The sequence below is a fragment of the Amblyraja radiata genome, chromosome 2 (assembly GCF_010909765.2).
Source record: "Amblyraja radiata isolate CabotCenter1 chromosome 2, sAmbRad1.1.pri, whole genome shotgun sequence".
NCBI lineage: Eukaryota > Metazoa > Chordata > Chondrichthyes > Rajiformes > Rajidae > Amblyraja > Amblyraja radiata.
The window spans coordinates 30,664,767-30,690,704 of NC_045957.1; the positions used below are offsets into that span (position 1 = coordinate 30,664,767).

The window sequence follows — 25,938 nt, forward strand, 5'->3', positions numbered from 1 at the left end:
ACCAGGATGTTGGTACTCCTTCAATTAAGGTGCAAGACATCCTTTTTGTACAGATCTCCTCTGCCCCAGAAGAGACCATAATGGTCCAGAAATCTAAATCCCTGCTGCCTCCACCACACATTCATCTCCCCTTTCTTTCTGTTCTTACCCTCTCTAGCACGAGGTATTGGAAGCAAACTAGAGACTACCCTGGAGGTCCTGCTTTTCAGCCTTTTACCTAATTCCCTAAACATGTTGCAGAATCTCCTTCCTCTTCCTACCTACATAGCTTGTGCCAACATGCAAAACAACTTCCAGCTGCTCCCCTTCCCTCTTGAGGATGTCATGCAGCCGCACCGAGATGCCCTGGACCCTGGCACCAGGGAGGCAGCACACCATCCTGTATGTTTAGACTGCTGCCGCATAATCATTTAAGCTCAGGGGGTCCATTTGGTAGTGATTTTGTCATTATACCTTGTTTTAAAAAGATGGTATACCAGAAATCTTAACGGCTGAGAATGAATTATAACTTGCGATTTTTTTATGTGAAAGTCATTTGTTTTACCAGAGCAAGCATTCAGGTCTCATGTACATTCATTTAGCTTCTTTAAGATTACACAATTCCCTTATTACTTGTGGTTACCATGTCTTTATGGGTTTTTTCCTCCAAATGCCCTCTCTGTCTCCTACTGTCTTTAAACTTTAGACATTAGAGATACAGTGTGGAAACAAGTCCATGCCGACCAGCAATCATTCCATACATTAGCACTATCCGACACACTAGGGACAGTTTACAATTTATGGAAGCTAATTAACTGACAAACCTGTACATCTTTGGAGTGTGGGAGGAAACCATAGCACCCAGAGAAACACCACGTGGTCACAGGGAGAACGTACAAATTCCTTGCAGACAGCAGCAGTAGTCAGGATTAAATTCAGGTCTCTGGCGCTGTGGCAGTAACTCTACTGCTGCACCACTGTCTCACCCTGTGTTGTTTTCACCTTAAGTAATATTTAATTGCCTTTAGCAACTTTTTCATTTTTAACCTACAAGTGTTTAAAGAAAATGTAGCATTCATTTAAATTGGGATGGAGATAATTATCAGCTCAGACATCAAAGGGCAAAGGATCTGTTTCCATGCAGTATCTCACTTTGAGTCTAAAACGAATACAACTTTATTATGGTTCTACAACTTATCGCCAAGAATGATTACTGAAATAATCAGAGGATTCTTCTTGAATTCTTGAACACACCAAGTCAATTCTGGAGAAATGGCTAATCTTAAACATATTTGTAGTCATTTTGTATGGAGGATGTTGGACCATGGCTTCCCAACTGCTGTAAGTCTCCACTAAACCCTGACAATAGGAGAACATGCCCCAAATCAATAAGGATAAATGTTCCATTTGAAGAAGGATTCTCACATGAAACGTCAACTGTTCCGTTTCTCCAGAGAAGTTGCTTGACTCGCTGAGTTGCTCCAGCACTTTGTGTCTATCTTCAGGTTAACAGGTTAAATGCTCCACACAGTTAGATCAACCGCATATGTATATTCGGGTCTGCTGGACATCAAACCAAAAGTTATTGCCGTCGTCCAGCAATTAGAGAAAATATCTAATTCTCTGAAAGCTTTTGCAATGTGATCAGGTCGGGATCCTTTGCCTTAAAATAAACATAACTGAGGTACGGGAAACGTTCAAAGAAAATCAATGAGAAGATTTTCAAAAGAATCAAAAAGAAAATCAAAGAGAAGATTTTCAAAAGAATCAAAAAGAAAATCAAAGAATAGATTTTCAAAAGAATCAAAAAGAAAATCAAAGAATAGATTTTCAAAAGAATCAAAAAGAAAATCAAAGAGAAGATTTTCTCCAAACACTCAACAACAAGACCAAACTTTTCCCACATTTGGTCTCAATGTTCATTTGTTGACTCTTCCTCAGGGTTGACTCCCGTCTATACGCATGCGCGGCTGCGAAGGCAGTCTTCCAGTATCCCGTGATGCTGCGGGTGACGGCGCAAGGCCGCCATGTTGTGATTTTCTGTCCAGAGAGACAGAGACAGAGACGAGCCGGCGGGGGTGGGGGGGGAATTGAGAAAAGAAGGAACATTTCAGTCCTGACTATCGTTTTGTGGCCCGGTGAAGCGCGGCTCCATGTTAATGCAAGGCGGGCGGTGAGCACAAGAAGTGTAACGAGGGTCCCTTCGCCATGGCGTGCAATGCACAGGGTAAGCGGCAGTTAACGTCAGTGGCAACACCGCAGGCCCTGGGACTGGGGGCTTCACTATGGCCGAGGCTCACGGTGGCTGAAGAGGCCACAATCCTCACCCTGGTAGAAAAACAAACACAGGTGTCCTGTAACCCGGGCTAATGCGCGGCCTGTAGGAGCTTGACGGCCTCACTTGTTCGCCATGGGCCTGATGGGGTTTAATCGGTGTCCATCGCCGTCGTCCCTGTATTTATGCGTGTCGGGGAGGGAAAGGCTGTGGGTGGTGGGGATTAATGACTGCGCTGTTGTTTTAAGGTTCCTTTTTGCGAGAACGGCCGTGTGTTCGCCACTCCCCTGATGATGCTTTCCCAATTGCTTTGAGTCTTGAGTCAAAATAAACAGTTCTGAATACGCGGTTAACATGGCTGCCATCCTCAGGGATGCAAATATTAGTTCGTCAAAGGTGCGGGTCCTTTGTCATTTACAATTTCTTTTTTTAAAACTGTTTCCCTCCTTTTCGTTGTGTTTCACAAAGTTGCGCGATTTCCGATCTCAGTCAAATCTTTCCACGGGTTCCAATATGCGTTTAGGTTTTTTTGTTTATCCTTTTCATTGTCATTTCTCGACTGAGTTTGTTTTTTTGACTTTGTCAATACTTCAGTTGTCATAATATTTACCGAAAGGGAGCACAGTTATTAAATTGAATTACACGGATTTGGTAGCTTTCCTTTGTCCACGGCTACAAATGCTGATTGTCAGACAAACGACCATTTTGAAAAATAATGTTTTTATTTTCACTCTATGTTTCTCTCTTGTGTGTTTTACTCTTAATCTTGGCATTGTTTGTCAATGTCTTGACGTGGGAATGATGAAGGGCTTATAGATAACCCATTGTTTAAAAAAGTGTAGCCAAATGCTGGGTGAGTAAAGTAAAAACAGAAATTATTGGGAAATATCCAACAGTTCATGAAGAATTTGTGGAAAGGGGAATACTTCCACCTTCCCATCTCTCCCTAACTGATGTTATCAAACCTTTTAACATCGACAGCATTTTTAAAATCTCCTAAATTGCTCAATGTTAGAATAATGTGATGATTAATCTTATCAGTGACTTTTAATTAAAATCAACCTAATCCAACAAATTTTGGTCACTTGTTATTGTTTTGTCAGTTTCAGGCTCCAGTTCAGTAACTACACATTCAATGGTAACATTTCCAGAGCTGTTTTTAAGTTACTGAATGGTTTAGAGTTTTTGGTGCATCAAAAAAGGCTATTATTAAGATAGTTCCGTCAAATAATTGTAACCACAGCCGACAGGTATTTTGTGTAATTCACACGTTGCACTATTTAACAGCTGGCAAAAGTCAAATATTTTATTCGGCCCATATATTCACGTAGGCTAACATATTTTTAGTCTGGTCCCTTGGTAGTGGGAATTTTTGCTTTCGCTCTCTGTGCATTCAGAGTTCGCTGGTTTCAAGCGCAGCCTCTGTTTATACCTGTTTGATAATGCGCTTGAAGCATTATTTTTCTCCTTCAAGCCTTTCTGTGATGGAGCAGTAAAGTGCTTGTTTTTGGAATCTGGTGTGCAGACACATCTGATAATGTGACACATCTGGTGTGCAGACATGTCTAATGATCTAACAATGATTCTGCTCACTGGGGCTGATGGCGGTTATCAGAGACTGGATGTTTATCTGAGAATACAATTTATTCTGCAAATAGAATTTAATGATTTTATGGAATCAGCATTGGTTGTACTTTTCCAGTGTTTGTGATGGTTCCAAAGCATAAAAAGGAGGGCAAGGGGGACGGGTATCATGGCTGCTCAATGACCATAAGTGTGATGTTATGTGTCAGGTCTTGTCTTTGAGCACTCCTTTTCTCAATTAGCTGGTACATTGGAGGCAGTGGTGTCTACCTGTGAGGTAGACAGAATATGGAATGTGATCCTTGTTTTCCTGGATCTTGTTGTGCACTTAGATTGTAAGGGTCGTTCTGTGGAAGTGAGGGGCTGATCTCTCAAATTTAAGCTTGTGCTTCAGTGAAAGAGTCAATGTTGGCTCAGAGTTTGATCTCCAAATCTAATCCTGGCAAGTGCTGTATCCATTCTGTAAACTGAATGAGATTGGGCTAGTATTTGGTCCATGAATATGATGAGCAGTAATCCATTTGTATGGAGATTAACTCCACTCTATTAGAAGTATTACAGATGTGGTGCAGTATCTGAGAGGAAAATTAAAAGATGAATCAATCTTGCTTGACCCCAGCTTGCACTGGGATCGGCTCTGTAGTTGATCATTGGTTAGGACCTTGGCTTGTATGCCTGTGGAGCAGGCAGATGCTTGAAGACAGACAAATTTAAGACTATTGACATAATTAGAAGCTTTTTCCAGTTTGAGAAAGTAAAGGAAGTTTCATAGTTTCCACAGTGCCTCGTCTGCCTTGTAGTTCACAATAATGAGCACCTATGAAGGCAGTCGTGGCTCTTTCACCAGAAGGGACAGACTGGTTTGATGAGAACTGCTGGGAGATACAGGAATTCAAGTCAAGTTTGGTCAAGTTTATTGCGATATGCACAAATACAGTAAGGTACAGGCACAATAAAAATCTTGCAGCAACATCGCAGACAACAGTTAAAAAAAAAACCCCATAAAAAGAACACCTCTGCTCACTCCCAGTTGCAAAACACTTTTACTCCCCCTCCCATTCCCACACTGACCTTTCTGTCCTGGGCTTCCTCCACTGTCAGGGGGAAGCCCAGCACAAATTGGAGGAACAGCACTTCATATTTTGCTTGGGCAGCTTACACCTCAGTGGTATGAATAAATACTAACTTCGAGTAATCCTTGCTTTACCTCTCTCTCCATCCCTCTTCCTTCCTAGTTCTCTGACCAGTCTGACTGTCCCCCTGATTACATTTTATCTCTGAATGCTTCGTTGTGACCTTCTTCTAGCCTACACTGATCTATTCTACATGTTCCTTGACCTTCATCTCCTTCGATATCTAGTTTTCACATATTGCCCTTCCTTACTCTGTGTCCGTCCCCTGACACTCAGTCTGAAGAAGGGCCTTGACCCAAAACATTACCCATTCCTTCAATCCAGAAATGCTGTCTGTCCTGCTGAGTTACTTCAGCACTTTGTGCCTGTCTTTGGTGTAAACCAGCTTTGCAGTTTCTTCCTACACATAAATTACTCAACTTCTATGAGATAGTGAAAAGAAAAAGAGCGTGCAAGAAAATAAGTCCTGAGTGCAAAAGTACACAATTAGAAAACAAGACCCCCCCATAGTTGTGCAAGAGGCGGCCTGTCAAGTTCCATTGACAAGGTAGGATCACGGTTGTGGTGGTCGATTTAAAAAACAAAACAAAAAAAAAACATGATAGGTAGGAAAGATGTTCTTGAACCTGGTCGTGTGTGACTTCAAGCTTCTATATATCCTGCACAATGGCAACAGTGAGAAGAGGGCAGTTCTCAAAGTTTATTAGAATATACAGCGATGTGCTGAATTTCTTTATACCTCAAAGAAAGTCAAGGCACTCGTGCGCCTTCTTTGTGATTACATCTACGCGATGGGCCCAGGACAGGTTATCCGAGATGTTAAAGTCCAGGAATTTGAAGCTGCTCATTCTTTCACTGCTAATACTTCAGCAATGGGAATCTTGGCTCTCCCTGGCTTGGAAAGCGATTGAAAAGGCCATCCAATAGAAAAAAAAGTCAAGCCTCTCAAGCAGATGAATTTCCCACTGAAGGAACAAAGTATGGCGAAGAAATGCGTCTGACACCAATTCATATTCTCATTATTTCCTCTAAAAGGGAGAGAAAGCTGAAAATCCCTGAGACACCATTATGGTGACCATCCTTAATAAATGAAACAAGTATTAATGTATTATTTGCTTTTTTTAATAAACCAATATCTGCAATTCCTTGTTTCTTCATTTTGCGTTAAATACAGACCATCCATCACAAGGAGTATTATGTTTTAATTCTTTCTCACTCGTTGCTTGCCAGTGGTAAAAGTAGCAATGTTTTGAGATTTTAAAAATCAAGTCTGCAATTTATCCCATCAGATAAAGCATAAAAAGAGGTTTAATTTGACACCTAATTCGCTTTCATATCTTCAGTATTAAAAAAGATATGGCCATTTTCATACTCCGAAATTAGCATCTTATTCCCTATAAGTCCATTTCCATTGACTTAATACAAAAACTGTGATCGAGGACAGTCAAAAGCCCATAACTTTATTAAAAATTAAGAGAACTGAAATAAATTTTCAGCTATTATAGATTGATGCATTCTGAAACACATATGAAACAATCTTACTTGGATGACCTGAAATTAAAGCATATAATTAGTTAGTTACCTAATTGTAGCTAATTACAAAATGCAATTACTAGATCTAAACATCTATCCATTTCTTAAGAAAAGATTAACATTTTTAAATAGCCTAAGTGTCCAAATAACATTCACACAAGAATTCACAATATAACATGATTTTTAAATCTCAATCATTAATTTATAGGCCAATTGGAAGGAATTTAATGTTTAATTCCTGTAAATTAATGTCCATTTTAATCTCCTGAGTTGGATGATCAGCCATGATCATATTGCATGGCAGTGCAGGCTCGAAGGGCCGAATGGCCTACTCCTGCACCTATTTCCTATGTTTCTATCTTGCGAGTGGGTTTTTGTGGAACGCGATCGATTGGAATGTTGTGGTTTGCGGTGAATTTGAACCCCATATCGGCTGGTTCGTATATTTACATAATCACATGTTTGCCAATGAAATTTTGATTAAAGTCATCCTAACAAGCAAGTTTATATGTAAAATACACGCCTGGCCTTATGTTTTGCCCCCTACGTGAGATCCGTCCCGTTGTCGGCCTTGACGCCGTTAGAAGTCGCATTTTTATTTTACTCCAGCGATTAAATTGTCCCGCGATTTAAAAAAACAAACTTCCGAGAACACAAGTTGGAACAATTTTTCAGCATCAGCTAGCAGCCTGAGAAAATATATCTCGGACAGGCAGGAGAAAACGGAATTTTAAGTATTGTAACATACCTTGTAAAAGGCCTCGTAAAAGGCTTTCCTAAAAATAACAAATTGAGTTCACTTTTCTGCAGGTTTCAGTTTTGCGGTATGTGTCATGGCCCCAGTAAACAATTCCAATGCATGAGAACACACTTGCTGCATAGTGTGGTTGGCTCATCCGTATCCATCATAGGCATAGCCTACCCCTCGATCAAAAGTATTGACATGTGGTGCCGCCTCAAGAAGGCAGCATCTACCATCAAGGAACCTCATCATCTGGGCCATGTCTTCCCAGTGCTGTCATTGGGCAGGAAGTATAGAAACCTGGTCACACGCCACCAGGTTCAAGAACAGATACTTTCCTACAACTATCGGGTCCTTGAACTAACTGCATAAACCCTAATCTTGCCCTGACAGCAGGGCACCTAATTCCACCTCTTGTGCTACCATGGGCTTGTTTTCACTGTGTTTGCACTGTCTTGATTTTTTTGATAAATCTTTCCTTTAGCAATTTTACGTGTAACTTGTTTTTGTGTGTTTGTAGGAATCTAATTTCTGTTTCACAAATTAGTTTTTCCGATAGTTTTCTGTTGAAGAAGCTGATATACATTCTGTGTTTGAAGCTTTATGTTTAAAATGTTTATGGAAGAAAATGTTTGAAGAGCAGTGTTTTTAAGAAAATAATTGTATTTAATACACATAAGATCATAAATGATAGAAGCAGAATTAAGCCATTCGGCCCATCAAGTCTACTCCGCCTTTTAATCATGGCTGATCTATCTCTCCTTCCTAACCCCATTCTCCTGCCTTCTCCCAATAACCTCTGACATGCTAAATTAAATTTCAAAGAGTGATTGCATAAAGTCAATCATCTGCAAATATATTTTGGTGAATATTACTTCTTCCTGGAAAACCTGATTTATATTAGTCCATATTTTATAATATTTTGTCTTTGATCTCTATTTTGCCATTGCTTTTTTCATTCCAGTCAAGTTCATCCATCTGATTCATATTTATTTCCAGTTTGAAGTATGATCCAGAATTGTACCAGAGCAACTGGGTGTGTTAAGGTCTAGTGAAGAGAAAATGTAATGTGAAATGTAAATATTGTTAAATAATAAGTGACAGCAAGTCTACTGCAGAGTATAAATGGTAATAAAATATCTGGATTGATAGTCACAGACAGACTCTTATACTTAGGTAGGCTTTATTGTTGACATGCTCTTCAGAAAGCTGGAATTAAAATCTGAGCTTTTTGGTTCAAGTAAGTTATGCATCCACAATCTTTGTTATTTAATAATACATTTAATTTCATCCATAATCATTGGAAGTAAAATTGTGACATGTTCACTAAATTGTAGATTATTATATAGTAATTGTGCCAAATCCCTATTTAATTTACATTTTATCTGTAACAATTCTTTATTGCTGTATTAATGGGATTTGGTAGAAAATGTAGTTTATTTTTAAAACTAACCATGGTTCACAAAGATGTTAGTTCTGGCTGGTATTAAATTTCTTGTGTTTCTCTGTCATATGAGAAATATTCCAACAGTGGTAATTTCTCATCTTACTATTAGATCAACTTGTATGTTCAAGATCAATAGTTTATCGTTATGGAGTATATGTTGAAATGATATTTTTTTTCCCCCGACAGAAACATGTTTGGTAATTTTATTTTCTCTTTTGGCTTTGATAGAAGATGAATTTGACCAGGTTGATAAACCAGGTGCTGAAAGACTTCGGCGAAGACGAACAGTCAATGAAGAATGGGACAGGTAGCTCAAGTATTTAATTCTTGTACTTAAAAAAAAAATGCTGAATTGCTCTCTTTCTAGCAAAAACATACTTACATTTATATAATGCCTTTCATGATAGAATGTCTGGTGAGGTACCACAAGGCAGGGGGCAGTTCCCAGGCATACTTTGAAATAAAGTAATGGGTAGAGGTCTTCTATCCCTGCTGAGTGGCTGCAGTGCTTGTCCTAGCTCATTCACCATCAACTTTCACAGTCTCGCCAGAGTGGATTCAGAGCTTGAGTTTCACCAGGTTCCTTGCACTGCCTCTTGCAGCAACAGCGTGGGAAGGTGTTCATGTCAGGTTCCCTGCACAGCAGTGCTACCAGTAATGCAATGTGATAATAACCCCTGTGAGTGCTTTTGTCTGAATTCTAAGTATCAGTACGTGTAAATGAGTTTTGCAGAAACAAGGTATAGTTTCAAATAGAAATATTTGCAAGAATATTTTGGAACAATTTTCTCTTTGTAATCAAAGAATATACAGGTAGAAAGAGGATTAGAATGCTGTGTTTTAAGTCGAAGATGGATAAAACTTTAGAGTGTCAGTGAAGAGGGAAGTAGGAGGCCAGGAGTGAGAAACAAACACTCAGAAATGGTAGACACATAATGCTGGAGTAACTCAGTGGGACAGGCAGCGTCTCTGGAGAGAAGGAATGGGTGACGTTTCGGGTCGAGGCCCTTCTTCAGAAATGGTTCAGTTCAAAAGTGAAAAATGACATGTGGAAAAATATATTAATTTGATGTGTGTTGTGCCCCAACATTAATCTTTTTGGGCAAATGATCTTCATAAAGTGTCTACTGCAAAATTAGATACTTGTATATACTAGACCAACTGGGACCCGTTGGGTCCCTGTCACACCTGGTCCTGAGGCCTGGTCCCCCAACGCAACCCGTTCCCCAACGCAATATTCAACCACTCACCCATAGCTCCCACGGGAGGCCTGGTCCCCCAACGCAATATTCCACCACTCACCCTTCCCCAATGCAATATTTCACCACTCACCCATAGCCCCCAACTGTGCAGGGGCGTGTCTCCCAGCACTGCCTTCCCTCCTCATCGAGGACTTAAAAAAAGAATGCAATTGACCCCACTTAATCTAGTAACTATTAAAACTCTGATCTTGTGTTTGTGTGTTATTACATCTTCACGAAAAATCTACGCAGTAACGATAAAATATTTACAATGACATTTTTTCCGTTGAGTCCAAAATCAACTTACCTAAAAACGTCATGCTTTATTTCTCTACTTATTACAGAAAATGTTTAAAAATACTTTGAATTTAAAATGATTTTTACTGTTAAAATCATTCCTCACAGCTTCCAACACACTTCAATACAAAGTTGCAAGACAGGAACACTGGCAGGAACACTCTGAGCTTTTCAACTCAATGGTATCTCACAGCAAGTGCACCTGGCATTTGCAACAATGTTGCCATCATAGCTCCTGGCAGGACAGGAGGGGGAGGGTTAATTGGTATTGCAATTGTGAAGTGCAATTGGCATTTTTTTCTTGAACTCCAGTACAGAAAGAGCCTCACGAGCTATGATCTTTGCTGAATCTTGCGTTCGGCGACGGGTTGAGTTGGAGGACCATTCCTCCCATGGTGTCTACGGGTAAGGGCCGGGTGCGTTGGGGGAGCAGATGCACTTGGTCTAGTATACTATTAAAAGTCTTGTCTTGTATGTTTCTATGCCTGCGTGCGTGTCTGGCTGTATGTGATCCCGGAACTACGCGCACTCAACTTGGTGATTTGTGGTTTGTGTCACGTTTCGTTCAGATTGATGTTATATTTTACGTTATTAACATTTTTAGCTTTACTAAATACCACTTTGAGAAGGATTTCTTCAGATCTGCACTTGCAGCTTCCAGCTATGATGTCACAATGGGATTGTAGCCCTTCCGGCTACAATGTTGCTATCCCAGGACATGGAGTCCTTGGCAGCAAGTGTCCTTCAGGGGAAAAAATCTGCCAGCCTAACTCAGCACATATGTGATTGCAAAGCCTTTTAATTGCTCTCTAAATTGAAAGTTTAATGATTAGATTTGGATAACAAAAGATGGCCTTGTCCGTGGCACCTACATCACATTAAAGAATGAAAAAATGTTAGTGCAATTGCATTTTTTTAAAAAAGTTTAAATTGAGGGAGAGCCAACCTACTGGTGAGCTATTGGTGAGTGGTGGAATATTGCTTTGGGGGAACGGGTGAGTGGGGGCTACGGGGGTGAGTGGTCAAATATTGCGTTGGGGGAACGGGTTGTGTTGGGGGACCAGCCCTCCTGTGTGACAGCGACCCAACGGGTCCCAAGGTCTAGTATCTTATCTAATCTATCTAAATAATAATAAATTTTATATTTAATGGGCGCCTTTCATACAAAATCTCAAGGACACCTTACATAGTAAACATATAATCGGAATATAACAATAAGGACATCACAGAGACACAAATTAAAAACAGGATTCAATCCAAAAACAGAAAATCAAAAACACAGTGTGAAGAGAGAGCAGCGGCAACCAAATCGCGCCAGCGTCCACTCTCTCTTCACGGCAGCCATCTTGGACACAGACCTACAAGACTACAAATAGACAAAAAAAATCATCCCCCCACAGTGGATAGCACTGTGGGGGAAGGCACAATGTCCAGTCCCCACCCCATGTTCAACCCCAAAGTCAGGCCTATTGAGGCCACCGCAATTGCCTCTACGGAGGCCCGATGTCCCTGGCCGTTCTCACCGGGTGGTCTTGCCCCGGCGTCGGGAGAGTCCTCTCGGCGGCTGGGCCACTTGGAACGGCCGCTTCCTGGTTGGAGCCCGCGGCTGCCGAAGCCGACAAGGCCGCGCCGGTTTGGAGCTCCCAGGCTCCCGTTGTTGAAGTCGGCGCCGCCTCTACGCTCCGCAAACCCGCAGCCCGGAGTTATTGCTCTCGGCGGTCCAGCTCGCCAGAGCTCCAGCGCGTCGCCCCAGGCAAGGGATCGCCCGCTCCGCTCCAGCGCTCCGATGCTGTGCCGCCGCCGGGGCGCTGGGCGGTTTCCGCCAGGAAACGGCGCTCCAAGCCCGCAGGTAGGCCACGAGGACGGATCGACGAGCAGCCCGGAGAAGAAGCTGCCTCACCGACCAGGTAGGGACCTAGAAATAAAGTTGAGACCTATCTTCTATATACTGTTAAAACTCTGTGCCTGCCGTCCGGCTGCCTTTCTGCCTTTTGATTCGTTCCATCGTGTGATGTCACAATGCCCAATACTCGCAGATGTCCAATCGGAATGGCCGATGCTCGCAGATGTCCAATCGGAATGGATCCATTTACATGTACGGCTGCCGGCTGCATTTCTTCCTTTGATTCATTGCCACGCCGAATCCAGACGCTCAATCTCCGAGATCATTTCAATTTCGGTAGAGATTTCGCTTTTCTTTCTAAGTATCCGCTCCTCATTACATTTCGTCGTGTTTAAGTACACGTTTTTAATCAAATCCTTCTCCCCCCCACCCCCCAATATTTCAAAAATAAACTGGCTTCTCACCCGTAGAAGCAGCCATTTCGGTAGACATTTCACTTTCCATTCCAACTATCCACTCCTCATTAGATTTTGTTATGTTTATGTCCACATTTTTCATTAAACCTTTCCCCCCCCCCCCCCCCCCCACACTCACTCATTTTGTCGCCTCCTGCTGGCCAGCGACCATAACGGCTGCTGGCACCCGCATCTCGCCTCAAAGACGCCATTTAAAACCAGCCGCACTGCTCATTCTTGGGCCGCTTGAGTTGGAGGACCACGTCTCCCGTGGGGGCTACGGGTAGGGAACGGCTGCGTTGGGGGAGCAGACCCAACGGGTCTGCCCTTGGTATAGTATACTATTAAAACTCTGTGTTTGTTGGTGTATGTCAGATTCGGCCTTTGATTCCTTGGTCCGCCAAAACCACACGCTGAAACTCCGTGATTTTTTCCATTTCGCTAGCTAATTTACTTTTACATTCACTCATGCACTCAAAACATTTGGACATTTTTAGGTACACATTTTAAAATAAAATCCTCCCCCCCCCCCACTCACTCATTTTGTCGCCTCCGCCTCCAGTGACCATAATGGCTGCTGACGTCCGGCTCTGCTCGAAAAATGCTGACATTTTTCCCAACCGCTGGTGCCCGACCCGGCTCTGTCAAGCTGCCTCAAGCCAAACATCGGATGTTCAACCGCAGCTTTTCGCCCTCGAGCGAAAAGCAGCGAGGGAACAGCCAGAGTGACAGAGCCGGCGTGTCAGAAGCGCCGAGGATGTGAGGCCTCACAGTCTCTGATGGGGCCGCTTTCATGGACTTTACCGTCAGTGGCAGGGACAACTTCGGATCCAGCAGCAGAGTGGATCCGTTAATGCATTAATTCCACAGTGAGTTCAGTTCGGTAACAACACTCCCCCCCCCCCCCCCCTCCTCCTCTGATGTTGGATGTGTATTTATTTATGCGAGTTTATTTGTGTGTGTGTGTGTATTTGTTTGTCTATGATTCACATCTCGAAAACACGATGCGCTAACGGTGAAATTTTTACATATTCCGATAGACAAAAATCGGCTCATCTGAAAATTTGATTCATTATTTCCTGGGTTATTTCTTAAAATTGTTCACAAATCTGAAATTTTTTAAAGGCTACCGAACTGATGACGTCACAATGGCTCTGCTCCTCGCGGCCAGCTGTGCACAGTTTTCAAAGCGCAGCCTGCTGGGCACGGTTTTTGCACATTAACCCACCCCCCCCCCCAACTCGCAGTCGATTTGCACTTGGCCGGCTGTCCGCCCCGCCTCTCCCGCGGCCCAATCCGCCCCCCCCCCGGGCTGCTGAACACGCATTAATTTGGTTGGGCTTCCGAGGCCTCCTCCTTCCCCTCCCCTCCCCCGCCTCGGAGGGACTGAGGGTAGGGGAAAGGAGAGAGGGTGAAGGAGGGAGTGGATGAGCAGAGGGGAGAGAAGAGGGAGGGTGAAGCGGAGGGGGAGGAAGTGTTGGGGGTTGAGGGAAAATGGGCCGCGCCTGCGCAGTTTGGGGCTATTGGTGAGTAGTGGAATCTAGTTGCGTTGGGTGAACAGGTGGATGGTAGAATATTGTGTTGGAACGGGGCCCAACGGGTCAGGGTGGTGGGGGGGGGAGAGGGGTTATGGAGGGAGGAAGGGAGTCACTGAGGGTAGGGGAAAGAAGAAGGAGGGAGAGCTGAGGGTGAAAAGGAGGGGGAGGGAGTGTTGGGGATGAGGGGAAATAGACTGCACCTGTGCAGTTGGGGGCTGTGGGTGACTGGTGGAATATTGCGTTTGGGGACCAACCATCCTGTGTGAAGGGACCCAACGGGTCCCACTTGGTCTAGCATATTACTAAAACTCATCTTGTCTGTCTGGATGTCTGTTTGTGTGTGTCCGTCGTGCCCTGAATTACGCCAAAACGGTATACATTAGCGCAACAATATTTGGACCACCTTACTCACCATTGTCCTGTGGTGTGGTGTATTGAAGTTTGGTTCAGATTTATGTTATATTGTACAAGTTATTCACATTTTTAACTTTACTAAATCCCACTTTGACAACATTTTCTACCATCTGCACTGGCAGTTAGCAGCTATGACATCACAATGAGTCCAAGGAATCGACTTCACTCGCCTCACTGGTCGAAGTACCCGCCCAAAGCATTGCCCTGTTACGGCCAACTCCATCGCCGACCAGCTCCTGGCCAACGGCCACTTCAAAGACGCAGACAAGAACTATACTCGTTCTGTCAAACAGGAAACCACTAATCTTTGGAAAGCTCCTGGTGCTGCTGGGCTCCTGTCAGCACCCTTTTCATCTGCAGAACTCTCTTCTGTCATCTCTCAATTGAAATGCGGAAAAGTCCAGGGTCCTGATAACATCCCCCCAGAATTCCTGAAACACTGCAGTCCTAAATGCCTGGTCTGGCTCCGTGAGTTCTACTCCTCTTGCCTCATTGGTCAGTCCATTCTGAAGATCTGGCGGAAAGCCACCGTCATTGCGCTACCAAAACCAAACAAGCCTGCGGACGACCAAAGGAACTATCGGCCCGTCTCACTCCTCTGTGTCCAGCACAGGCTTCTCCTGGTCCAGCTCTATCCAATCGTGGACCCCCAACCACCCGCTGAACAAGCGGGATTTCGTCGTGGACATTGCACCACCCACCAAATAGTCAAGCTGACCAATGACATCGAGGACAGTTTCGAAAAGGGTTGCAACGCGGGCGTCACACTGGTGGACCTCACCGCCACCTACGATACAGTATGGCACCAGGGCCTGATCTTGAAGCTCCTCTGCACCATTCCTGACCGCCAGAAAAGAGATGAGGAGGTATCTCTTTTACCAGATGGTGGTGAATCCCTGCAATTTGTTGCCATAGAAGGCTGTGATGGTCATGTCTTTGGTACTTTTAAAGCAGAGATTCATAGCTTCTTGATTAGTCAGGGCATAGAAGGTTACGGGAGAAGGCAAGAGGACAGGGTTGAGGGAAAGATAGATCAGCCATAATTGAAAGGCATAGTACACTCGATGGGCAAAATGGCCTAATTCTGCTCCTATTTCATATGAACATGATATGCCGTAGAATATATCAGCATATTTCTCCCTTCCGACATACATGCCCTTCCATATCTCTGTCTCCCTCTCCCCTGACTCTTGACCTGAAACATCACTCATTTCTTCTATCCAGAGATGCTGCCAGTTCCCGCTGAGTTGCTCCAGCATTTTGCGTCTACAGTGTGAACCAGCACCTGTCGTTCCATCCTACATATTTCTTTCTGATGTCTCACTGCTCCATGTCCTTCTCCTTGTGGCCATCAGTCGGGGAGGATTATTTTGTTGAATCTTCTTTTACTCTCTGGCGTTTTAAATAGGTTCATTTTAAGATTAAAATAAAAATAATAAATGATGAACAAACACGTATTAATAGAAATAAAAGGATTTGTTCTACAAAATTTGGATTTATTTAAAAGGCCGCACTTAATGACCTAGAAGACCGCAGGTTCCCCACCCCTGCCGTAATCTTTACTCTGAGTTTATCTTCAATGTTCATGCATTTGTAAAATTCCCCAAACACTTTTTTTATGTTGAAGCCTCCATGTTTGCGTTTATCATTATTGTTAAACTGAAAATTTAATATTATTTAACCGATTGGTTTTTGAATTATGGCACTAGAATGTAATACTTTTCAATGCAGTGAAAAGAGGAAATGCAGGAGGTACTTATGTCAGGCAATATATGTGGAGAGAAAAATAGAGCTAGGTTGTGGGGTGATGACCTTTCATTAGACATTTCTTGCACTAAACCATTAGACATTCCTTGCACTAAACCTAAACTAAACATTTTCATCGGTAAAAGGAAAATTGCAGCCAAGTAGACAGATGAGCCAGGTTAAAGACCTATGGTATATACAATTAAAACTTCATGTGACCAGTGGCAAACTGAACTTCAGTTGACTTTGAGTACTTTTTTGATTGCTGATTCAATTCAAAACTGTTGCATTTTCCTTGGTCTTATCAAGCTATCTTATGAAATAAAGATTGTAATATTGTTTATGGAAAGACAGGGTGGGTATAATTTGAGAGGGGAACATAATTAAAAGAAAACTAAATGTCAGAACAACTCTTAAAAGTATGTGCATAGCAATCGGGTGAATTTGTGGAATGGTCTGGAATAGGAGATAAAACTTAGCACAAACATAATTCAGTTTAAAAAGATGTACAAAAACACTTTTTTTTAACGGATATTGGGATGAGGATAGGTGATTGAGTGGGATATCTGTTATACTTATTGTATTGGGAAGGGTGATTATAGGGTGATGGGTTGTATATATGACTAAGAGATACTGTATAGTATATGAGGGTTTTTTCTTTTCTTTTTTTCTCTTTTTTTGTATGGCTTTGTAAATATTTGATTAGTGTATAAATGTAAATAATTTGGTGTACATATGGTGTACATATAGCTGCTAAATTTGTATAAGATAATTATAAGCAGTTGAATAAGGGGTGGGAATTAATAAGCTTTGGCTTCTTCCTATTCCTTTTCGGACACATACAATTTCATTTATTTATAAATTTTGTTTATGACACTTTATAAATATTCTTGTTTTGTTTTTTGTATGCTGTTTCACACTTGCTTTTTATTCTTTTATTCTGTTCGAAATAAAGAATCAAATAAATAAATAAATAAATGAAATTGCAGACTTTTCCTGCTAAAGATTGGATGCACGGGCGCTTGAATTTCATGATGATATCAATATGGCATACAGAGAGAGCATACTGGATGCAAATATTACATTGGAAATCTAACACTAGCAGTGGCCATCCATGAGGTATTATTGAGGCAACAACAAAAATGTATAGTAGACACAATACTGGAGTAACTCAGCGGGACAGGCAAGTGTACCATACTCTGTAACCTAATGGCCCTTGGTAACTCATGCTTTTCTATTACTTTAATGTCAGGTGATCAGTGGTGGTTCACGAGGAATTCAGATTGACCTGGAGTAGCACCAGGCATCAGATTAGAATTCTGCCGTATCATTTCATGTTATTGTATATGCTGGTGGACAATTAGGCAGATTATAGAAGAAAAGGGCTTCAAAATCATCCATATCCTGAATGATAGTAGAGTCCAGGACGTGAGTGCGAAGGACAAGGCACAACCTTGTTCAGCCAGAAGTCTGAAAAATGATACATCTCAATTTCATCTTGAGATCCTGCCACACAGAAGGCAATCTTTCAATTTGATTCACCCTGCTCTATTAAGAAACAGCTGAGCCTCTACTCGCTGGAGTTTAGAAGAATGTGGGGGGACCTCATTGAAACGTATAGAATAGTGAAAGGCTTGGATAAAATGGACGTGGAGAGGATGTTTCCCCTAGTGGGTGAGTCCAGGACTAGAGGTCATAGCCTCAGAATTAAAGGACATTCTTTTCGGAAGGGGATGAGGAGAGATTTCTTTAGTCAGAGGGTGGTGAATCTGTGTAATTCTTTGCCACAGAAGGCTGTGGAGGCCAAGTTAATGGATATTTTTAAGGCCGAGGTACATAGATTATTGATTAGTACAGGCATCAGGTTATGGGGAGGAATGGGGTTAGGAGGGAGAGATAGATCAGCCATGATCGAATGGCAGAGTAGACATGATGGGCCAAATGGCCTAATTCTACTTTTATCACTTATGACCTTGTATGAGCATCACCTCTGTAAAATCCTCCCTTGCAAGAAAAGTCAATCAGGCCTATGTTGTTCTTAGTTGGTTCCGTTGGCAGATCATGTTTTCATTACTGACTCCAGAATTCCAAACTCTCATGGGAAGAGTTAAACAAGCAGATGGAGGAAATGGATGCAAGAATGTCTCTTTGCAGCCAAATGACTTACTCCTGGAATCTCTAACACTGGCTGCTCAAAGTGGAAAAGGAGTATTTGGAGTGGTATTGAGAACTTCGAAACCATGCATCAGACACACAGAAATACCATGCGAAGTCAGCAGAATAAATGGATCACAAATGGATCCCCTGCTCTGGTTGGGAGCTTCTTGATAGTGCATTTCCTCACCAATAACCTGTTCATTAAATCGCCATATGGATTTTGCGGGGATTGCTCAATACTTAATTGTGGTCACAACTCAGTTATGAACCAAAGAGTTGACTCCCAGAGATGTGAGAATGACTTCCCTTGACATCAAAACAGTCTTTGTAAAGATGGATACAAAAAGCTGGAGTAACTCAGCGGGACAGACAGCATCTCTGGAGAGAAGGAATGGGTGATGTTTCGGGTCGAGACCCTTCTTCAGATTGAAACGTTACCCATTCCTTCTCTCCAGAGATGCTGCCTGTCCCGCTGAGTTACTCCAGCCTTTTGTGTGTATCTTCGGTTTAAACTAGCATCTGCAGTTCCTTCTCACACAGCCTTTGTAAAGGACCCGGAGTGAAATTGAAGTCACCGGGCAAATAGGAGAAAATGTTCTAGTGCCTTGCACATAGGTAAATGATTATGGTTGTAGGAGGTCAACCATCCCCGGCACAGAATATTGCTGCGGAACTTCTTCACAACTGCATCTAAACCCAAACCATCTTCCGTTTCATCAATGGTCTTTCTTCACGAGATTGGGAATGTGCATGTTTTCTGATGACTGCATAACATTCAGTTTTATTCTCAGCTTTTCAGCAAATGAAACAGCCCATGGATGCTTACACGAAGATCTGGCTTGTATTCGGGCATGTGTTTACAAGTGAACATAATGTTTGCATCACAAGTGAACATAATGTTTGCATCATAAGTACATGCCAATGCCTGTCTTGAATAAGAGCATGTTTAACTACATTTCCTTGGACGACAGGTGGCACAATGGGCTAAGTGTTCGGCTGGCAACCGGAAGGTAGCTGGTTCGAATCCCGCTTGGAGTGGATACTGTCGTTGTGTCCTTGGGCAAGACACTTCACCCACCTTTGCCTGTGTGTGTCCTTGGGCAAGACACTTCACCCACCTTTGCCTGTGTGTGTGGATGTAATTATGTGAAGCACTTTGGGGTCAATGCAAGTTGACTAAAAATGTGCTATATAAATAAAGAAATTTAAAAAAATTTAATTCAATATCACCACCTTGCCAAGTCAACCACCAACAATATCTTGATGATGATGATTGACTGGAAACTCATTTGAATTAACCACATAAATACTGTTAATACAAGAACTGTCTTGGGACTGGGCATCCCGTAACTCATCTTCTGACACCTCAAGTTGTTTAAGAAGGAACTGCAGATGCTGGAAATTCGAAGGTAGACAAAAATGCTGGAGAAACTCAGCGGGTGGATATGGAGCGAAGGATAGATGCTTCGCTCCAAAGATGCTGCCTCACCCGCTGAGTTTCTCCAGCATTTTTGTCTTCCCTATGACACCTCAAGGTCGGCCCAGTCCATGATTTCCACGATTGGACATTCTTCACTTTAACGGAGAAATCTCCCGCAACAACACAAGTTTTGCCTCATTGAGGATATACAGTTTACTCAATAGGCACCCCATCCGTGACCCTCAACGTTCATTCCTTCCCACTTTGTTCAAGATTTTCAAGCTCAGATAAGCTTTCATTTTGTGGCCTGGTACAATATTAACTTTTGGATCGGCAGCACTCTATAGATTAGATTAGACTTCCTTTATTTCAGTCTGAACGAAATGCTGTTGCCTGCAACCATACATGTAATAATAATAACACAAAATAAACACAAATTAACATCCACCACAGTGAGTTCACCAAACACCTCCTCACTGTGATGGAGGCAAAAGTCTTAGAGTTACTGTCTCTTCCCTCTTCTCCCTCTGCGCCTATGATCTATAATCTAACAGTCCTCTAACTCAGGCTTCTGAGATTCCCATATCCTTCAAACGGATTTATGGCTCAGTGGTCCTGTTTAATTATGTACATACGTCCTAATGTTGTTTCCTTCACATTATCAGTTTTTGTCTGGATTATACCAGTGAAGTACTGTGGAATGTTTATGTAAAGTTGTTACATAAATGCAAGTTGCTGATTGGATCAAAAATGGATAACTGTACAGAATTGGATACACTTCTCCGTGCATTAACTTTGTCTGTTCACATCATGCATTTCTAAAAAAAAACCCTATTCATTGCAGATGTACCATTTGCGCTGTCATTTTCCTTGCATTATACATTGCTTACCAAGTAAACCTGCATGAAGACACATTTGAATGTGTAGATAATGGAGTTTCAGATTTTCTTTTTCTCCTGACTGTCTGAAGAAGGGTATCGACCCAAAATCACCTATTCCTTTTTTCCAGAGAGGCTGTCTGACCCGTTGAGTTCCTTCAGCTTTTTGTCTATCTTCATATTTCTAATGTTAGTTGTATCTGTGTTAACTACTTAAAATGCTGCTATGTTCACGAATTATTAAACCATTTCCAACTCTGAATACAATGATTAATCTAATTGTGGTATTAAACGATTTCCAACTATGAATCCAATGATAATTCTAATTATGTACCTTTTTTGCTGCAATAGTTAGTAAATAAAATTGTGTACAATTACAATGTCTTACAGTGATCTTGAAGACGATTTGCTTAGTGATGACTGGGGGTTGAGCAAAAAGGTAAGGCAAAAGTTACTGGATTCATTCTTTGGAACATCCACATTATATTTCAGTGTTTTTATTTCTCTTGTATATATTTCTGTGCGCTGGAAACAGCACTGTCAATTGTAAATGTTCTCAAAACCAATTTAACTACCATCCTGATAGCCGTTCCTGAAACATAATTGGACTAGCCTTATACCTTCTGCAGTTAATATGAGCAGGACAGGTTAGGTTTACTGTGGCAAATATTCTATACTTTGACTGAAAGCCATTCCACAATCTTACAGATTGAAGTTGGGAATGAGGTGGAATTCTCCAAATGCAGCCTCTGCAACATTTGAGCTTGGTTCCATTCAAAAAGAAAATGATTTGCACTATGACCACTACCTTAAATGTTTACCTCCACTAACACAGACACACCATGGTTTTGCTCTGCACCGTCATTGTCGGAGAAGATTACCAGTCTTTTATTCTTATAAGGGAGTTATAGGTGGACATAGCAAGGAAACAGTTCCTTCGATCCGCCTAGTCCACGCTAACCATCAATCGTCCATTTATACCAACCGTACATTAATGACATAATATATTTCCCCACGATCCCATCAGCTATTCCCAGAATCTACCAGTCAATTACAAACAAGGGGTAATTCACCAGGGCACCGAGATGGAACCCCCATGGTCACAGGGGAGGTGTACAAACTCCATATAAAGAGCAGGCAAGGTCAGGATTGAATCTGGGTATCTGACACTAAGGCAGTGATTCCACCAAATGTGCTGCCCTATCATTGGTTTGAAATTTTTGAGCTACTTGAAGAATGTTACAGAGAACATTGCAAAGACACAGATATTTAGGGTCATGGAAGTCAAGACAGAACAATTAGAGAAACACTGTTACCTTTGATAAAATGTTTGAGAACTGTGACGATCAAGTGAAGAGTGAACAGAAGTAACAAGAGATAAAGCTTTTTTAACTTTGGGAATGCCTGGAGTTTGTATACATTGCCAGTGACTTTGAAGGGAGATCTCATTGCAGTGTTCACAAGGGAGCTGGATAAGAATCTCAAGAGTCAAGAGTGTTTATTGTCATATGTCCCGGATGGCACAATGAGATTCTTACTTGCAGCAGCACAACAGAATATGTGAATATGTAAACATAGTATATAACGGGGGAAGAGAAAAAAAAGTTCAATAAATAACAAATGACAAATATACTGCAATAATAATATAGTCTTTTGCAGTTCAGAGCTCAGAGCTTATTTGTTGTTGTGTTTAATAGCCTGATGGCTGTCGGGAAGAAGCTGTTCCAGAACCCGGATGTTAGTTTTCAGGCTCCTGTACCTTCTTGCAGAAGGCAATGGTGAAATGAGTGTGTGGCCAGGATGGTGTGGGTCTTTGCTAATTTTGGCTGCCTTTTTGAGTCAGCGACTACGGTAGATCTCTTCGACGGTGGGGAGGTCAAAGCCGGTGATGGACTGGGCAGTGATCACAACTTTTTGTAGCCTTTTCCGCTCCTGGACGTTCAAGTTGCTGAACCAGGCCACGATGCAACCAATCAGAATGCTCTCTACCGTGCACCTGTAGAGGTTTAGGAGAATCCTCTTCGACATGCAGAATCTCCGTAAGCTTCTCAGGAAGTAGAGTCACTGATGTGCGTTCTTTATAATTGCATCGGTGTGCTGGGTCCAGGAAAGATCTTTGGAAATATGCACGCCCAGGCATTTGACGTTTTTGGCCCTCTCCACCATCGTCCCATTGATGTGAACAGGATTGTGGGTCTTCATCCTTACCCTACCAAAGTCTACAATCAGTTCCTTGGTCTTACTGATGTTGAGAGTCAGGTTATTGTGCTGGCACTATTTGGTCAATCTCACTTCTGTACTCTGACTCATTCCCATCTGTGAATCGTCCAACAGCAGTGGTGTCGTCGGCAAACTTGATGATGGACACTATGTCCGGCTACGCAGTCATGGATATAGAGTGAGTAAAGCAGGGGGCTGAGCATGCAGCCTTGAGGTGCTCCCGTACTAATTGTTACTGAGGATGAAGTGTTTCCACCAATTGATCAGACTGGTCTGTGGATGAGGAAGTCGAGGCTCCAATTGGAGTCCAACGGAAAGGACCAGTTTTGCAGGGTTACAGGGTGGTAGATATAGCAATAAAATGAGTGGAATTACTCTTATGAGCAGATACGGGCTTGATTGTCTTCTGAAATGGTCTTTTGTGTTTTAGCCATTCTGTAGGTGGGTATCTTGCACAGCCACTTCCAGGGAAATTGGAAATTGCCATTTAATGCTGATTTTGTCAGCAACATCCCTGCTCAAACCTGAGAGATGCATGATTTTGTGCGGATTATGGGGAGAAGGCAGGAGAATGGGGTTAGGAGGAAGAGATATTTCTGCTATGATTGAATGGCATAGTGGACTTGATGGGCCTAATTCTGCTCCTAACACATGTCCATATGGTTTTGAGAGTGTGCAATTACGTGGTCCTAAACCTGGTCATATTTTTACATAAAAATGAGCAGTGCAGCAAACATACATATTTTCCTACAAATTAAATGTGACTATTATTAATTGAAGTGATAAAAATGGGTCCAGTTCACCAATGCAGCAGAGTCAACATCAGGTTATGATCTGTCAAATCAAGTAGGGAAAAATTGCACTTGAATTATACAAATTTTAAAAAGGATCTTACATTTAGCAGTCGTATGAAGACATTGACGCCAAAATGTTTTAGGATCCTTAATAATGGTTTAATTCATGATCAAACTGAAAAATACTTGCACAGGATGCAAGAGATGCATTTTGAGCATGGAACTCCCAGCTATGTTTTTGTAGATATTAATGTGTTTGTTGCAAAACATGGAATGATACCGGTACATTGTGGTTAAATTAAAAGCCATGTATGCAATATCATTATTTGAGAATACAGAAAAGCATAATGCTGATGTGTACAAGAAAGACGTAATTGAAGTATTTAAGGAATGTCAATTTTCAGATTTCAATTTGGTCTTTGTTGTATCAGCTTTTCACTGTTAATTTAGAAGATAAAAACTTGACGAGAAACAGTTGAAAATTGCTGCAATCTGATAGTTTAAAACACCTGCTGAAAGCTTGTTAGAGAAGGAAATTAGGAGGTAATTCTGAAACGGTAATTGAGATGGATTTGTTTTTTTGTTTGCGTATTAGAATCTGTCAGACCAATCTGACGAAGAACTTGATGATAACCTTTTGCAGAGCGATGAAGAAGCAAATGATAGGTACAGTAAATTCTCTTGTGCAATGTTTTCTGTGGAGTTTCAAAATTATACTTTCACAATTTTTTTTTAACCAAGCCAATTGGTCTATAATCATGCATATGTACAGCAGTGCTGTTTTGCAATGAACTTCTCTTCAATTGATGTGTGTAGATTTTGGTACAGAACTGCCTTCTGTACTCTGAACCAACTGTTTTGTCTTGTATTTTTTGTTAGAAGAAATTCAAATGATTTCAACAATGTAAACACAGAGCCTTGCCGGATTATCCCTTTTACGGGCCAAGAGTGGTCCTCAGTGGATTAGAATGGTCTGCTTAGGCTGCAGGGGTGCTGAGATACTGGCCTGCAAAGTTGTCCTTGGGAGTTGGCTGTGGGAGCAGATCCGACCCACAAATTCGACCCGCCGATCGGTTGCGGAAGTCCCAAATAGGTTGTGTTTCGCCGCCTCACCTGGTTTCAAGTGATTTCAAGTGCGCTTTTGTAATTTTGTCTGGATTAGGAGGCAGACAATCAGTTGCCGGAAGATCAGTGGTGGACCTGCACCTTAAAATTTTTGCATGATGAAATGTTACATAGAAACAGAGAAAATAGGTGCTGGAGTAGGCCATACGGCCCTTCAAGCCAGCCCTTCAATACGATCATGGCTGATCATCCAGAATCAGTACCCCATTCCTGCTTTCTCCCCATATCCCTTGATTCCGTTAGCCCGAAGAGCTATATCCAACTCTCTTGAATACCTGTGAATTGACCTCCGCTGCCTTCTGCGGCAGAGAATTCCACAGATTTATAACTCGCTGAGTGAAAATCACAGATTCACAACTCTCTCGGTGAAAAAGGTCTAAAAGTAATTTTGTTCAAATCCTTCACATTGACAAGTACATAACCCACATGCCTAATCGGATTAAAATATTACTAAACAGTTCTTGGTAGCAGTTGCATCTTACTCAGTTTAAAAAAAAAAAAATGAAACCAAAGCTGCTGAGGAACTTTTTGTTTGGGTGACCACGTATCTCCTATGGCAGAGAGAAACCTAAGGGTGAAACTATTAATAGAATCTTGAAATGCAGTGTCTTTTTACATCTTTCATGTTGAGAATATAAGGATTGCCTTTACCTTAATTTTCCTCATAGCCCCATGCTTGCAAAATTCTTTGCTCCATTTCAACACCAAATCTTTCTTGGTTTCGTTTTATTCATCTGTGACTAATCAATCCTGCAATAAAGTTATTATTTTCTTTACTTATATTTTCTTGACATTCTCGGCGAATTACAGAAATCATTAATGATTCTACGTGGAAATCTGTAAATGTTGGTTCAAAATGCAAATTCGGGGTTGGTTGTTTTTAACTCTGGTAACTATTTAATTAATTAATTGGTCAAACATGTTTTCTCTTTTGCAAAAGCTATATTGATTTTGCATGATTACCTCCAATTTGGTCTGCTTTAATAATGTCCTTCACAATGGTGTCTAATATTTTCTTTGTGACAGATAAGCTGTTGTTTCATAAATACACAGAAAAGATGAGTAGGAGTAGGCCAAATGGCTTGTTGAGCCTTTGCCCTTCAATAATATTATGCCT

At 41.8% G+C, this 25,938-nt stretch overlaps 1 protein-coding gene across 2 annotated transcripts in view; it reads left to right on the forward strand.

Annotated features, from left to right (window-relative positions):
- The first annotated feature begins 1,988 nt into the window (after positions 1-1,988).
- Positions 1,989-25,938, forward strand: part of rbm33 (RNA binding motif protein 33) — a 151,516-nt gene continuing 127,566 nt past the window's right edge. Inside the window, exons 1-4 of one of the 2 annotated variants that reach the window (XM_033044324.1) lie at positions 1,989-2,206; positions 8,922-9,000; positions 21,073-21,121; positions 24,292-24,362. In XM_033044324.1, the coding sequence (XP_032900215.1) occupies positions 2,188-2,206; positions 8,922-9,000; positions 21,073-21,121; positions 24,292-24,362 (218 nt within the window). In that variant the 5' untranslated portion in view covers positions 1,989-2,187. The remainder of the gene's footprint in view (positions 2,207-8,921; positions 9,001-21,072; positions 21,122-24,291; positions 24,363-25,938) is intronic. The other variant, XM_033044332.1, reaches the window with a different exon arrangement.